General features: G+C 41.6%; 2 protein-coding genes across 8 annotated transcripts in view; one reads left to right on the forward strand and one right to left on the reverse strand.

The window, feature by feature from the left end:
* Window positions 1–1,875: 1,875 nt before the first annotated feature.
* On the reverse strand, window positions 1,876–15,937 carry ZCRB1 (zinc finger CCHC-type and RNA binding motif containing 1). The gene is given in 9 exon segments (XM_068401000.1): window positions 1,876–2,517; window positions 5,814–5,889; window positions 5,994–6,043; window positions 6,045–6,104; window positions 6,961–7,068; window positions 7,150–7,261; window positions 10,659–10,687; window positions 10,862–10,949; window positions 15,827–15,937. Coding segments are annotated over 8 exon segments (651 nt in total). The 5' UTR covers window positions 10,946–10,949; window positions 15,827–15,937; the 3' UTR covers window positions 1,876–2,385.
* Window positions 15,938–16,035: 98 nt separating this feature from the next.
* The window catches only part of PPHLN1 (periphilin 1), an 81,867-nt gene continuing 81,123 nt past the window's right edge, over window positions 16,036–16,779 (forward strand). For 6 of the 7 annotated variants that reach the window (XM_068402400.1, XM_068402401.1, XM_068402392.1 and 3 more), the window contains exon 1: window positions 16,036–16,108. The gene's annotated coding sequence lies outside the window, so the exon portion shown is untranslated. The remainder of the gene's footprint in view (window positions 16,109–16,779) is intronic. The other variant, XM_068402395.1, reaches the window with a different exon arrangement.

The raw sequence follows: 16,779 nt of genomic DNA on the forward strand, positions 1-16,779 counted from the left end.
TCAGTAATTTAGGATATTTGTGAGTGGATACTGTATTTAAGCTAACATTTTAAAATAACTATCATGTTCCACATATAAGTCTAGTCCTTTTGACCCTATGACCCTGAAAAAAGTCTCATAGCAGTGAGTTCCACTACTACATTACACAGTGTAATGAAATAAAAGTTTGAAACTTGCTGACTGATCACTTCATTGAAATCTTAATTCTTACAAGCTATCAAACATTCCCAAATCAAAGTCATGGACAATGTCAAACTGGTCCTCTGTTGCATTTTAGTTTTCTATTGTTTTTAAAAAGACAGCATTGAATATGGTATTGGAGAAGACAACAAACCCTGATTTTAAGTAGTGGCATAATATTTTTGTTTGCTTGTTTATTTTGCTTTCCATTTCTTTTTTTTTTTTTTTACTGCCACTGAGCCCTAACCTAGCATTTGCAGAGAAGCGTGCTGGCAGCAAGATTTGGAGTTTAGAACTCCTCAGTCTTCATTATTACACACATGATGTACAGTGATCTGCATTTATTAACACTGTTACACACGGGACTTTAGCACTTGGCTATTCAGTATCAAAAAATCTTTCCAAAATTCAGTAAAGGAAGCTTAAGATTTAACCAGCTTGAATATATAGTGCTTTCAGCAGAAAGTCACAAATTAAGTCTTAAAAACTTCTTTGCATTACTGACTCCAAGACCTTCCTATGTATAAAGCCCAATATCTCTCCCCATTCTGTGGCTTGCGTAGTTTGTACAGAAAAATTTTTCACTTTATTACCTTATCCTTGTTTCTGGATTCTTATGAAAGTAGCAACAGAAGACAAGACCCCAGAATGACCTTCTGAATGTGACTGCTTTATATTAGGTTAGAGGGGGTGTGTGGGTGCATGTGTGTGTGTCTTTCTTTGCACCCAGTTATACATTTGAATGTAAATTGGTATTAAATAAGAATATGTAATGGTATATTTGGATTTATATTTTCTGTCTTTGGAAAAAAAACAAGTCCTAATGAGCAACAGAAAGAGCTGAAAATAGAAACAGAGGCCAGCTAGTCTCTTCTTCCAAGTGTGAAAGTGTGAATGTGTTTTATATTGTCCTAAAAATGAAAAGTTTGACTACACAAAGTGGCCAATATAAAAGGGTTACCACCATAACCCTGTGTCTGTGGTTTTGGGAGTGATCACTGCTGAGTGATCACACTGCATGTGTCTACGAGGCTTTTTAGGAGAACATGACTAGAACCTTACACAGATTTAAGGATGGAGACTCTATTTAAAAGACCTGAACAGCTTTAGATGCAAAATAGGTGCCAACACACTCTGCTTAGAGACCATGACAGTTCCAAGTATACATGGAAGCTGACTTTTAAGCACATAGGAAGCTCTGTGCCCTCTGGATTTTGCCAGCAGGTTCAGATGCCTGAGAAGATAGGACTGTGATCCATGTTAGGTACAAGTATATTTAAAAACCTGTGCATAACTAATTAATATGTTAGGCACCCAAACTGCAGTTAGGAGAAACAGCACAGTATAAGCCTTTATCACAGCAAGAGACTTTCAATATCAGATTAGAGCATATTAAAACATATGCACATTCCCATTTTTTAAAACATAAAACCATTTTCAATTTTATTGCAAGAGCAACAGAACTATCACTCTTAAACAAATATTAAGTATGAAGATTTCAAGACTGAACTAATCACCACATAACTTTTAACTTGCATCTCCTATGAAGCCTATACTGTATATAGGCTATGTAATACTATAAAATATACAGCAAGTTAGTAAAACTGTGCATAAGACAGAAGATCAACATCTTAATATCCTTTTGGAAAACAGACAGATGTATTGTTTAGTCTAAAATGATTTCAAAGACCAAGCTCATGTGACTTACAAATTTATTATATTACTGCATGAAGAGTTAGAGGACTAGTACAATGCTTAAGGCTGAAATTCAACCCTACACAGAGGAACTAGTGCAAGATGCACACACTGCTAAAGTACTACTAAAGCACTGCTTCCAAACAGGCAATAAACAGACCAATACAAAAAGCATCAGTGGTGGTAACAGCGATCCTAAGAGGAACTCCACTTAAGAAAAAAATCTTAGGAAATTCTCTTAGGAAAGATTTCACTGCCAGGATTTGGGTCTAGATATGAACCGCAAGAAGCATTCTCCCAGATATTTTTCTGGATTTAAGTGTAAAAACACATCATTTTCTTAAGAAGCTGCCTTGAAGGGTGAAGTTTTGAGAGAGAGAGAGAGAGAGAGATATCAAAAAAATGACAGGCTTGAGGGGCTGGGTAGAACAACATGATTTTCAGTAACTTTGTAGCACTTTACAAAATGTACACTATATATATTATATATGCATATAAAACAGTATTATTTCAATCACTAAGTTCTTCCTCATCACTGAAATAAGCACTTTTCTTAATCCGTGGACGTTTTGAATCATCTGAAATTGAAGATTCCCCTGCAGTCTGCATCCATCTTTGTTGCTCTTCCTCAATTTTGGCTTGCTACAATGAAAAAAGAAAAAGTATTAGCTAGGATTAAAAAAAATTAAGATGCATTAGAAAAAATAATGCTAATTATTAATATGCATTGAATTATTTAATAAGTTAAAGAATTCAAAGGGTTTATCTGCATTTCCAGATAAACTGTGTGATGAATGCATTAGAAAACACTTCTGAAAGTAGTTCTCACATGCAAACAGTAAGTCTTCTGCACCATTTCAGGCCACATGGAGTACCCTCTGTTTTCAAAGAGAGGAACTTTGCAGCTGGCAAATTTACAGAACTATAGAGCAGCTTAGATCTAAAGCAAAGAATGCACTGTGGTTTAAATTGACATTATTGAATCAGCTTTGTTCCCCTAACAAGTCTTCTATCTGTTGTCTTTTGCAGTCATTCATTCATGAAATGAATGTCTTCAGGGATGTAAAGATTATTCAACTAAAGGTTTAAGTAGATGTTTCCTGTTTTTACTGGGAAACATGCTATCCCAGTTAAAATCTTTGGACGGCTAGAGAAATGGGAATGTTTCCTGGCTTGTTTACATTTATAGGTTTTACTTCCAATTGTGGAGTTCTCTGGCAGGGGGATGTGGGGGATAATTGTGCATATTTGCATCATTTTTTTTGGACTACATCATGTAAAAGTTTTGCACTCATTACAGTCATATTCAGGACAAAGTTATCTTAGAAACTCTGACAGTTTTTTTGGGGGGATAGGGGCACACAGGGGACAGCTGAGGACTAGGGAGCCATGAAATTTGAACATCAGGTCAGGCTCACTTCTTTACAGGCAAAAGCCTGTAAAGAAGTATTAAAGAGCTGTCAGACTATCTATCTACATAACAAATAATGCATTAAATAGTTTTGAGAGAAGAGGTCTATTAGAGACTGCAATGGACTGTATTAGGCAAAGGAAGTGCTCCAGAAATACATGTTGTTCAAGGATATTCTAGTAAGTGAGGGCAGAGGATGTACCTGGTCATTTATACATGACTCTCTGGCTGCTCAGTTAACAGAGTAAAGAGGGATTTGTGAACCAGAAACCTAACAGAGCATCACAGAAGAGATGACAGGAAAAAACTGAAATGGAAGAAGGAAGTCTACGGAATGTGGAAAAAGGGGCAGGCTACTTGGGAGGAATACAGGAAGGTTGTCAGAGTATGCAGGGAGGTGACAAGGAAGGCCAAGGCCCGCTTGGAATTAAATCTGGCAAGGGACATCAAGGACAACAAGAAGGGCTTCTTCAAGTACATCAGCAGCAAAAGGAAGACTAGGGAAAACGTGGGCCCACTGCTGAATGGGAAGGGTGCCCTGGTGATGGAGGATGCAGAGAAGGCGGAGTTACTGAATGCCTTCTTTGTCACAGTCTTTACTACTAAGGCCAGCCCTCAAGAATCCCAGACCCTGGAGGTACAAGAGAAAGTTTGGAGAAAGGAAGACTTTCCCTTGGTTGAGGAGGATCAAGTTAGAGATCATTTAGGCAAACTGGACACCCACAAATCTATGGGCCCCGACGGGATGCACCCACGAGTGTTGAGGGAACTGGCAGATGTTATTGCCCAGCCACTCTCTATCATCTTTGAAAGGTCATGGAGAACAGGAGAGGTTCCTGAGGACTGGAGGAAAGCCAATGTTACTCCAGTCTTTAAAAAGGGTAAGAAGGGAGGATCCAGGCAACTACAGGCCGGTCAGCCTCACCTCCATCCCTGGAAAGGTGATGGAGCAGCTCATTCTGGATGCCATCTCTAAGCATGTGGAGAAGGTCATCAGAAGTAGTCAACATGGATTCACCAAGGGGAAATGATGCTTGACCAATCTAACAGCCTTCTATGATGACATGACTGGCTGGGTTGATGAGGGGAGAGCAGTGGATGTTGTCTACCTTGACTTCAGCAAGGCTTTTGACACTGTCTCCCATAACATCCTCATAGGAAAGCTCAAGAAGTGTGGCTTAGATGAGTGCACAGTGAGGTGGATCAAGAACTGGCTGAATGACAGAGCCCAGAGGGTTGTGATCAGTGGTGCTCAGTCTAGTTGGAGGCCTGTGGCTAGTGGTGTTCCCCAGGGGTCAGTACTGGGCCTGGTCCTGTTTAACTTATTCATTAGTGACCTGGGTGAAAGAACAGAGTGTACACTCAGCAAATTTGCTGAAGACACAAAACTGGGAGGGGTGGCCGATACACCAGAAGGCTGTGCTGCCATTCAGCGTGACCTGGACAGGCTGGAGAGCTGGGCAGAGAGGAACCTTATGAAGTTCAACAAAGGCAAGTGTAGAGTCCTGCACCTTGGGCGGAATAACCCCATGCACTGGTACAGGTTGGGGGCTGATCTACTGCAGAGCAGCTCTGCAGAGAAGGACCTGTGTGTTCTGGTGGACAAGTTCACCATGAGCCAGCAGTGTGCCCTTGTGGCCAGGAAGGCCAATGGTATCCTGGGGTGCATTAGGAAGAGTGTGGCCAGCAGGTCAAGGGAGGTTATCCTGCTCCTCTACACGGCCCTGGTGAGGCCACATCTGTACTGTGTGCAGTTCTTGGCCCCCCAATTCAAGAAAGATAAGGAATTACTGGAGAGAGTCCAGCGAAGTGCTACAAAGATGATCAAAGGACTGGAGCACCTCTCTTATGAGGAGAGGCTGAGAGAGCTGAGCCTGTTCAGCTTGGAGTAGAGAAGACTGAGGGGGGAATCTTATCAACACTTACAAATACCTTAGGGGTGGGTGTCAAGAGGAGGGGACCAGACTCTTCTCAGTGGTGCCCAGTGACAGGACAAGGGGCAATGGGCACAAGCTGAAACATGGGAAGTTCCATCTGAATATGAGGAGGCACTTTTTTACTTTGAGGGTGGCAAAGCACTGGAACAGGCTGCCCAGGGAGGTTGTGGAGTCTCCTTCTCTTGGAGATATTCAAAACCCGCCTGGACGCAACCCTGTGTAACATGCTCTAGGTGAACCTGCTTTGACAGGGGGTTGGACTAGATGATCTCCAGAGGTCCCTTCCAACCCTTAACCATTCTGTGATTCTGTGAAACTAAGCAGCAAAGGAGCTTGAAGGAAAGAAAAAAATGCAATGCACAAACACAGCAATAGTGAAACAGTAAAAAAAAAAAAAGACTGAACATGCCTACAATATGAAGAAACCAAGTACAGTCACCAACAACTGTCAGGCAAGAGTGCCCCGAGTGCTACAGAGTGGACAGACTTACGAGAGTATCTCAGAGCTTTTGAAAAGCAGCTAAAAAAAGGAAGTAGAGTTGCATTTAAATAATAATAAATAATAAATATGGAATGCTTCAATTTTGTACCTGAAAAGCTATGGCTTGGCTGAGGCTATCTAGAGCAGGGTCTTCTCCTTCCTCTTCACTTTCTTCTTCTTCCTCACTTCATTGTGCAGTGAGAGAAAAATACATAGATCTTCATTTTAAGTGTTCAGTATGAAAAAAACTGCCTAAAAGAAGTATTAATATGTAAATAAATATACATACATTTCTTCTGGCTCAACTATTTTCTTTCTCTTCTTCTTTTCTTTTTTTTTTTGGTGGCTCCCGCTCTCCTAGCATATTTTTAGGACAAGCATAACTTAAGTGTCCTGCTTCCTTGGAGAAAAAGAAATATTACTTAACAGAACCATTACAAACAACTATATGTTGAAACACATAATGAGGAAAGTTAATGTAAGACAGTTCATGGGGAAAAAATGGAAGCAATTAGTAAGATAAATGGAATGCTGAATTAGCACACAGAAGACAAACTCTTCTCTATAAGCTTGCCATGGAAACGAAGAGATTGGTGGTGATATGCATGTTTTACTGCAAATTGAGAACAAGCTATAAGCAAAGTAGATTTGCTTTGGCTGCTGCAATAGCTGAATACACTACAGCACAGTTTATGTTCAGGACAAGATATAAACCTCAGCATTAACAGTTTAAGAAATAGGAGTGAGTCAACATTTTTGCCCTCAAAAGTGTTATGAATATAAATCAAGTTTGTATTTGATGTTAAATGCTATCCGAATCTCAATCTCTTATGTTATTATATTAAGGAAAAGTGAGGAATTGCCTAAAATTCAACACACACTTTTTCTGTGTAAAAACAGTTGTTTCCAATAGTTATTTTACTGCCAACTATATCATGAACTTCCAAAGATACAGCAAACACAGGTATTTTGAAGCAAAGATTAGGAGGTTTTTCCTTCTCATACAGCTTTATACTGATACTCATCTCTGTCTGCTCACCAGCATGTTAAGCAGTGATTATAAGCACATATTTTCCCCCACCCCCAAAAATCTCAAATAGAAGACAAAAGGGGTATTATTCTTGAAAATGGTACAACTGCTATGCAACTTGATAGTATCAACAGAAAAAATTATTTTAACATAATGGGCAGGATTAGTAATGGACAAACTGAAGAAAAAAGCTGGAATACAGTAGTTCATTTTTGGTTTTACTCACCCCACATTCATAACACTTAGACTTATCAAAGTAGTTACGCCTGCGAATGAATTCTGCTGCTCTTCCATTATCAATGGCAATACTTGCTTTTATTACTCTTCCAAACAACTACAGCAAATCGGAAAAAAAGGTAAATATTTTGGGGCTGTAAACCCAACCCTTCTACCAAAACAACTTTCCACAATTTACCTGTTTGTTATTAAGTGCCCGTGAACAGTTTTGTGCAGATTCTTTATCCAAAAACAAAATAAAGGCAACGCCCTTGCTCTTCCTGGTGTCTTTGTCTTTCATAATAGTAACTCTGAAAACATATAACCACATTATTGATACACTAAAATTACTTCAGAGATATTTTTTCCTTAAAGATCTCAGTGGGATCTTAGCTTTGTTATACAGCAAAAAGGAAATAAAAGTATGTTTAACAACAGAAAGGCTCATTAAACAGAAATTCAAAGGAACAGCTAACCAGGCCCTGGGCTAACAGGTAGAGCAGAGATGATTTTAAAAAGTATGTGAGGCCTTTCTGGGTCCAGTATCATTCTTTATTCCCTTGGATGACTTGAAGAACAAGGAAATGATGCGGAAAAACTTCTTTACGGTGAGGGTGACTGAACACTGGAACAGGCTGCCCAGAGAGGTTGTGGAGTCTCCTTCTCTGGAGACATTCAAAACCCGCCTGGACGCGTTCCTGTGTGATATGATCTAGGCAATCTTGCTCCGGCAGAGGGATTGGACTAGATGATCTTTCGAGGTCCCTTCCAATCCCTAACATTCTGTGATTCTGTGAACAGAGAACATACTCTTTAGATTTGCAGACAACCTAACTGGAGGAAATTACACATACTGGAGGTGAAATTAAAATTCAGGAGTAATCTTGAGGATTGCTACTGTTGCTGAAAAACAAAAGTGTATTGAATGCAGTGTATTGAACTGCATCCAAACTGAGAATTCTGTGTTTCTGTAGGACTAACCAGCTAAATACGTTCATGATAGGAAACGATAAGTATATGCAGTATTGTTCTATAAACATCTCCAACAGGAATCCAAGCAGGTCATGGATGCATGTGTTATTTTATGTGACATACAAATTAAACCTTCTTGAATCAACAGAAATTCAAAAAAGATTTCGACCCTGTAAAAACAACAGACAAAGAAAAATAATAACAACAGGTGAAGTGAGGGGGATAACAACTCCCACAGAACCTTAATTCTGTCAATATTAATGTCAATTGTAATTAGCCCTAAAAACAAAACAATGGGAAACAGGATGCCAGTATGCATGTACATAAAAATAAAAGTACATGTTAAAAAGTAGGGAATAAACCCCTCCCTGTGTCCACCATGGGCAGAACAAGTTCAGCCATATGGCAAGCCAAAATTTTAAGAAGTAATAAAAACCCTGGACAAGCCCCACTTCAATGCAGAAGGCCTACTAGAGAACCTATATAAGTAACAGATGACCTACATAGTAAAAAGTGTGTAAAATAAAAGCTCAGTAAAGGAAGCTCAATTTTCCCCCAAATACATGCACAGAAAGACAGAGCTTAGAACAGTTTTTCTACCAAAGCCTCCTGGACAAGGCAATGTCCAAGTGAATGCATTGAGTTGAATTGGCAATAAAACTGACTTTAGAACAATTCTATTAATTCTTACCAAATTACTCTTCCAAGAGTTCTGACGGAACCCTAATATGACTGTCAGGCTTCTAACTAGGATATTGACTGTACCAGTTAACACAAGCAGGGCAAGAGACAAGTGTGACAAAAAGTCAGCAACTTCTCGGAGCCCTAGAAAGTCTGATTTCTCACTGAACAAACTGAGCTGAAATCATAATAGTCAGGATATATTGGCGTGAGAAATGCAGTATGGAAGAAAAGTCAGCATGGTTTTGCTGAGTCAAGACACACTTCAAAAAAAAGGTCTCTTAAAGCTTATTTAGTTAAGTTAAAGCTGGCCTAGATGACATTGCAAAGCTTTCTGCAAAGTGTTTTAAAGTCCCTGAACAAAGACTCTACAGAAATCAAGCCAATATTTGAAAAGATTTTTGTTGGAAATGAATAACTAGTTACAAACAGGAAAACTGACCCTTGTTAGCCTCAGTTTCACAGAGAGATGGGAATGCCAGTAGAATCCCACAGTATCTGCACTGTTTATAGTCAGGTCAGCTTGCAAAGGGGTGAACAGGAAACAAATTTGCTAAATACAAAAAATAAATCATGGTAGTATTTTACACATGGTATTCTGTGACTTTCTGCATTTGGTTTAACTTCTGGCAGTAACTAGACAAAACGTCAGGAAAAATTAGGTATCAGTAAGTGAATTTTTTGCAAAACAATAGATAGGTGGGGGAAAACAGTAACCGTGCAGATAGAATTGCAAGTTCTAAATTAGCTACTTTGACACAGGATGCAGCACAGGATTTCTTCTGCACAGGCATCTGGAAACATAATTTCTGTTGTCTATGACAGTCAAAAAAAGCAAACAAAACACTAGAAACTATTAACAAAGGAAAAAAAACACAAGAGAATGCTGCTATGACACCTTTAAAATAAGCAATGCATCATACAGCCAATACCTTATACAATTCTCCTCCTCCTATCGAACAAGTTCAAAAGCCTAGACAGTAGGAGATCCCTACCCCAAACACACAGAGTATAGGTAGATCACCAAATGATAGCAGGGAGGTCAGAAGTGTCAAATTTATGGAGCGTAGGCCCCTCAAAGGATATTAAACACCAACGTTACTACAACCTTTGGTCAGCCTTTCTTTAAATCATTAGTACATCAATTAACTAAAACAGGTCATACACCCCACCCTGGAAACAATAAAGGCTGTAGCTGCCCAGTTGTATTGGTCACTGCACATCTGCCAGAGCCCTACATAAGGGTTTTTCTCTTGGTCAATTTAAAAAATGTGTTTTTCTAAAGTTGTAGTTTGGCTTTTCCTGCTATTTGTCACCTGAAACATACTCCTGAGACTTCAAAAACTTTGAATTTAGCTCTGTATCTCACAGATTATTACAGCAGCTACTACAAGTTGAGTAGATATCGTTATTCTGACCAGTTAAAAAATAAAGAAACAAAACAAAACAGCAGGTTCCTTACTGTGACATTTATTTCTGTCATTTGAACATAGAGGCAGGTACTCATAAGTACTGTTCATGAATAGCCCACCATATTAAAAGCCATTACTATGCAGCCTTATGTCTAATCTTAAAGATAATACTAAGCAGTCACAATAACAAGTCCCTGTAGAACCACAAATAGAGGAATCGTGCATTGCAGTTGTGGGAACTGTTTGTGGGACATCTAGTTCACGCAAGTAGAAGCTCCCACTTTTACACTTATCTGCTTGTGTTCCAGGTGGTGTTCGGGGGAAGGGGAACAACACTTACTAGAAGAATATTGTTTCAACTATTTCAGAGAAAAGACCATTGGTATATAACAACATTCTACTTGCTCTTAAGAAGTGGTTAGTAAAACCTGTTCCCAACACAAATATTCTTACATTATGCATGTAACTGTAAGAACTTCTGGTTGTTAATTAAATTTATACTTTAATAAAAATGAACAAGACTTCAATACAGTCCCACATTCATACTTGAATTATAAAAAGCACAAGACTTCCAAGTGAAGCAAAGACATTAAATATTTAAAAGGAAAGCTACAAAAATAGTAGGCCATATGAGGTCACTTACTTGACAACTTTCCCATACTTTGAAAATATCTGAAATATAAAACCAAAAAAATAGATTTAACAATAGACAATTGCATTTCATTAGTAATAAATTTATCAAGACAAACTTTTCTAAGTAAGAGATATATATCAGTATTGTATTGTATAACAACAAAACTGTTGTCAACAAGTTTAATCTGCAAAATATAGCTCTTATAAACTTACCCTGTAGAGATCATTGTTTGTCAAAGCAAAGGGTAAATTGGACACATACACTGTGCTTTTGCTTGGTGCCAGCCCACCACTCATTTTTCTGACAAAAGGAGAAAGAGAGAAGAGTTAAATTGTATCCAACTTGAGCAATCAATTATAAAACAGTTGCAAGACTTTTTAAAAGTTGTTTTTCAAACCTAGCCCAGACAGTCATGATAAAGTTGCAGGAAAGTATAGCTTCCATTTCCCTTTCATCATTTTACATGAAATTAGTGTATGCCTTCATGTGCCACACAAGACAGACATTCCTTCCCCCTCCCCTGGATCCAAAGCATAGTTCTGCTGTATGCGAGTCAATTTGTAAGTCATGAAAAAACAGACAAGTTAGTGTACTTAAAATAAGCCTATGCTGATTTGTGCAGTAAGGAAAGGTTTAGGTCCAGAAAGAAACAAGTAATCTCCATTTATTAAACATTCTGGCCAATACGTGGAATTAATGACCTTTGTTCAAGTAGCTGCACGTTCTGATTCTTTATACAAGTTTCAGTTCACCTTCATTCAACACAGAAAAAATTCAGCTAAAGGGAGGGGGTGGGGAGAAGATTCCCTAAAGCACAGTCCTAATTATTGGGGGGGAAAGATACTGCATTGGCTTTACATTGTATCGCAGCTGCTAGAGCAGCGAGTATTTCCTCTTGTATCTATTGCTCAGGCTTCTACACAGCTCTGGACACTTGCAGGTCCAGAGCTGATCATCCACAGCATTTCCCCTGGAGGCATTCCCCCTCTTCCTCCTGATCAAGCAGCTCTGTACTGGCAGAAACCAGGGAAATCTCAAAGCCATTTTCATTTCCAATGTCTTTTAAGCTCTTGAAACTAAGTAGCCAAGAATATGCCTAGAAACAATGAATCAATTCAAAAACCTTGTTATAACTGCATACACATCACCCAATACTAGGTAAAGACCAACTGAACTAATTTGAAAAAGAACAGCCTATGTTTTTCCTCATGTTTGGACATTTCCCAAAATTTTAAGCAGTGCTAAAGCCTGTGAGAAACACTTTTTCCCTCCAATCCATTCTGTAGCCATGGCTTGGTCCAAGAGCTAAGTGAGTAAAATTTAAGATCAGAATAAAGCACCACCCTTATGAGAGCGCACAGCAAACAGTACAGTGAAGACATTCCCTACGCAGCCCTACACATTACTACCTACTTACCCAGTTTCCTGCAGCCTTATTCCTGCTTCTTGGCATCTCTAGCCGATTCCTAACTGAGGATCAAGCCATTTCTTCAGCAAGACCAACTCTTTTTAAAAATGCAGACAAAAGCGAATGAAGTGGTGAAAGAAACTAAGTATTAGAAATTAACATCTGTCATAATACACACAGCTTCTTAGGGGACTTTTTAGGTAGTCTGAGCAGATTGCTTGGCCAAGTGCCAACACAGTAACTAATATCACACGCTATATCTGGCTGTGGTTATTTTCTGGCATTTCATGATTCAGTCATCTGAAGACCTGACATTCCCAGTGGACATGGATTATCCAAGTGTTTTGCTTCTCTTTCCTGACACGATTACTGTATCACAATTCATTTGAGTGGCAGTTTCCAAGTGATTGAATTTTGAGTTCTTCCCTGTTCAGAGACTCTGTTTTTTGGCATGAGCAGAATGGCAACATAAAGGTTAAGCAAATGAAAACAGAATAAATTTGCAATAAAGGCCACACATTGCATCTGGTGTTATGCAGACGGGATTCATTATCCCAGATTCCTTGCTGCTTGGCATTAGTATCCTTGACAAGCCTAACCAGGCTGACTTGGCAACACGCCATGCGAATAGATGGCCCAAAGTGCAGTTATCCAGATGTACGGTGGATACAAAGGATACGGCAAGAGCTACCTTAGCGCTGCATTGTGGTATGTTGCCAACGCTAATATATTGCAACAGCAGAGGAGAAAACAGCCGAGGTGAACCTCACGTGGCTGTAGACAGCAATTTAACTCTGCCTAAAAGACAAGGGAATCTAGAGCACCTTGTAACAGGAGACCAAGCAGGCCCCACGTTAATGAACAGACACCAGAGGAGAGCACGACTGGAAAGCAGCCAGCTTGCGTATTCTGCAACACTGCAGTGCAAACCTCCAAAGAGAAGGTGGTATGTCACGTCAAGATTACTACAGGCCTAACAGCTCAGTCAATAGGAAATTATTAATGAATGCAAGCTATAGAACTGCCATTTTCAGCTGTACACTACTTTTTCCAGAAGCAAGCTGAAAGAGCTGTACCCTGGAGTGCTGGCTGCCAGACAGCTGAGGTTGAGCTTTGTTTCTACTCCTCCAGACAAATTTACGTGAAACAGTCTTGCTGCTCCAAGTGCCCAGATATCCTTTGCCACTTGTATTGTTCAGGACTATCGTGCCAGGATTTCTTACTTTTAATGTCTGACTTACTGGACAGGCACAATCTTAATAAAAGAGGAAGTACAGTAACTGTAAGGCTATTGCCATGCTCATGTTCAAGATGGCAAAGGTTCAAATTTACCACTCCAGGAAAGAGTATTTACCCAGATCTGCAGAAGGACTTCCTCTTCTAAATACTAAGGGGTCATTGGGGCGGTTTGTAAATATCTTATTTAAGCCAGCAGATACACTGACAGGTTTGCACAACGGCAACATTTGGGCCATTCATCTATTTACTTAAAAGCCTCATTGTCCTTACTAAGTCTTCTTAGTATGCAGAACATTCAAAAAATAACATTCTACCAAAAGCAAGGTTTTTTTAACCCTCCATGAAGCCCCTGTGGGGATATCAAGTGCCTATACTATATAAACAATAGAGTTTTTTTCCTCCATTTATGGATGTCAGCTTTGCCATACCAGCTTCACATTTATTGGTCTGACATTTTCTAGCTGGGTGTGTGGGGGTATGTGTGGTAAAAAAAGCCAATTCCAGCTTTAAGCTAACTCTCTAGATGAGACACATCTCGTCTGGAGGCTTATCATTACAAGGCTCAGAGTCCTTTTACTTCAGGAACTTTCTAACTTCATAGAACTGTCCAATAGAATGTGATGGAAATGTTAAACTTGTTTCTCCTTGATCACCAGTCTCTCTGCTTTATAGGTTTTACTTCACAGGCTGACAAAAAAAAAAAACAAAACAAAACCAAAAACCTCCCCAAACCATCCGAGTTTTCTGCTTGCTGCATGGGACTCACTTGAGAGCCATGTACAACCTGCTTCTATATCCTGCTACATCTCCCCAAGAAATCAAAACGTTTCTGTTTTATACTGAATGCTTTTATGGGGCGTCCCTGATCTTCAAGGTATTACCTGGTTACTTAACTTTAAAGCACCAGCTGGAAGCCAGTGCATTATCTCCATGGGATTGAGCACAACTCCCATTACTATAATAGCCTCTCTGTAATATTAACGCCTTCTTCCTTTATCATTTTCACATCTTAACTTTCAGGATGGAATTGTCTCTCATTACTATGAGGTCTTGAATTCAATCTTTTTTTTGTCTTTTCCAACAACTTGAACAAAAAGAAGCCATTCTTTGACAAGAGCCATCTGTCAGTAACGATTAAGCCTCCTGCAAAATATATTGGGTACACGAGTACGTTTTGCTTGAATCCAATATGCTTAACGCAACATCTGTCACTCATGTTGAGAACACCACAAGAGAAGACAATGATTAATTTCAGTAACTGTTTTTTCTACTCTGTCCCAGAACACATAAGGACACCACCAAAACAGTTCAGATGCCTCTGAAGCATCAAGTGGAGTCTAAATTTACTGATATTTTAATGACTTTAATATCAACATTGCAACTTAAACACAAACTTCTGTGCTTGTTTGTTTTTAAGTACACAGCAGCAAGGTCAGATTTGTGAGTCAATCAATTAAAGTATGTATAAATGATTTGTGGGTAAGTTACTCAAGACGCTTGCTCGGGCCAACTCATTTGAGTTGTTCTATCTTGATCCTTAAAACACCGTACCTTATTTTTGATTTAACAGTATCAACAGGAGCTTGGCTCAAACTTATAATCAAAAGTCTGTGGTAAAGGAGGAAACTGAACCCATGTTCTACTTGGTCCCAGACAAGGGTATTAACGAGTTGCTACAATTCTGTCCTACACAAGGGGCATGTCATAAGCTATCAGAGCATAACCTGTTTTATCTGTACGTCGTACAGATACTTGTACTTAAATAGTACAAGGCAAATATTAAACAGGATCAGAATTTGGTAAATAAAGTTGATGCTAGCAGCAGAAAGAGTACAATAGTCTTTCCATCTGCCCAAGCCAAAGATGTACAAGAAAAGGATCCTCAGTTTGAATCAAACTACTCTTATGTCCTAATCTAACTATGAAAACTTTGGGACAATAAGACTGGGTGACCAGACCACCAGCAGGGACTACATGAAGAGCTTTAACAACAGATTCTTTTTAAAGGGATTTCCAGCACGGTCAGGACGTGAGAAGAGCTGCTTGGTTCAATCGCATTTAGTCTCCCCCAGAATTTCGCCCAGGAGAGACAGATCTATGCAACTCACTTAGTGTCGGCCCTTCCTCCAAAACCCCCAGCCGAGACAAGCAATCCCACTTCGGAGCTCAGTACGTGCAAACCAGGATTAAGGCAAGAGAACCCCCGACTACCCGGACACTTCCCCACGCCCTGTTCAGGCCGTTCGCTGGCAGGAGCGTCACCCCGCAGCCCCTCTCCCGCAGCACAGCCCCGGCCAGCTCCTCACTGCTCTTTGCCCACCCGCCCCGCACAGAGGCCCCTCCCTACCCCCACAGGAGCCAGGCGAGCGGCCTCCCCGGCTGCAAACAACGGCCGCCTCCGGCCGCCGCGGTGCCCTCGCTCCGGTCGCCACCGAACCGCGGCGGGTTGGAGGGGCCGGGGCTCACCCCCGCACCTGCTCCCGCGCCTATTCCCCTCCCGGGGACGCGGCCCCCCGCCACCCCGGCTTACCCGTCACGACGGGGCTCAGCCCCCGCGGGCGCCCATGGTGCGACGGGACAGCGGACGATGCGCGGGACGGGACGGGACGGGACGGGACACACCCCTCCCGGCACGGCGGCGCTCTTCCGCTGACGCACGGCGACCAGCGTCGTTTCCGGCCAATAGACGGTGGCGACAGTGGAGGGAAGGCGGGTGTTTCCGGCAACGTCAGGGGAGCGCCGGAAGCAGCGGGCGGAGGTGCGGCGCTGCGCGGGGGAGCTGCGGCGCCGCGGGAGCGAGAGGGGGAGGCGGGTGAGCGGTGGGGCCGGGGGCGCAGGCGGCGGTCTGTGCCCGCGGGGGCTAGTGCGGAGCCGGTTGTCTGGCCTCCCTCCTCCGCGGAGTGAGCGTGAGACTGTATCGGGTCAGAGCCGATGGCGTGGCCCTCAGCTGCGGCCCACGGGCTCTGGCGGCGGATTGCCGTTCGGCTCCCTTGCGCGGCGGTTGGCGTTGCGGGGCGCGGGAAGGGGCCTACCTTCCTGCCCGGCTGCGCCCCGCGCTGCTTGGGTGCTGCGAGCACCTGTTGGGGTGGGCGCTGAAGCGTCTGTGAGGCCCGTCCTGCGAGGCGGCACCCCGGGGGGCTCTGGGAGCGGGGGCCCCTCCTCCAGCACCTGCGGGGAGCCCCTGTCGTGGGACGGGATCCTGTGTACGCCCGGGTTCCTCAGAAGTTAGGGTGAATGGAAGTGGCGGGACAGGAGGGATGGGAAGGATAGCCTCCCGTGGGTGGCTGCCGCCGTGTCAGCAGTGAGGATGGGTTTTGTAAACCTTCTCTCTTAGTCCTTTTTAAAACCCATGAGTGACAGAAGATTTTTGATTTTCAGTTTAATTTGTGTTTTTGTTTTGAAGGGAAGGATGTTGCTACGTCTGCATACTTCTGAGACTTATTTTAAGCTTTAATAACTAATAATGAATGTTTGGAGGCTGTA

The sequence above is a fragment of the Nyctibius grandis genome, chromosome 5 (assembly GCF_013368605.1).
Source record: "Nyctibius grandis isolate bNycGra1 chromosome 5, bNycGra1.pri, whole genome shotgun sequence".
Lineage (NCBI taxonomy): Eukaryota > Metazoa > Chordata > Aves > Nyctibiiformes > Nyctibiidae > Nyctibius > Nyctibius grandis.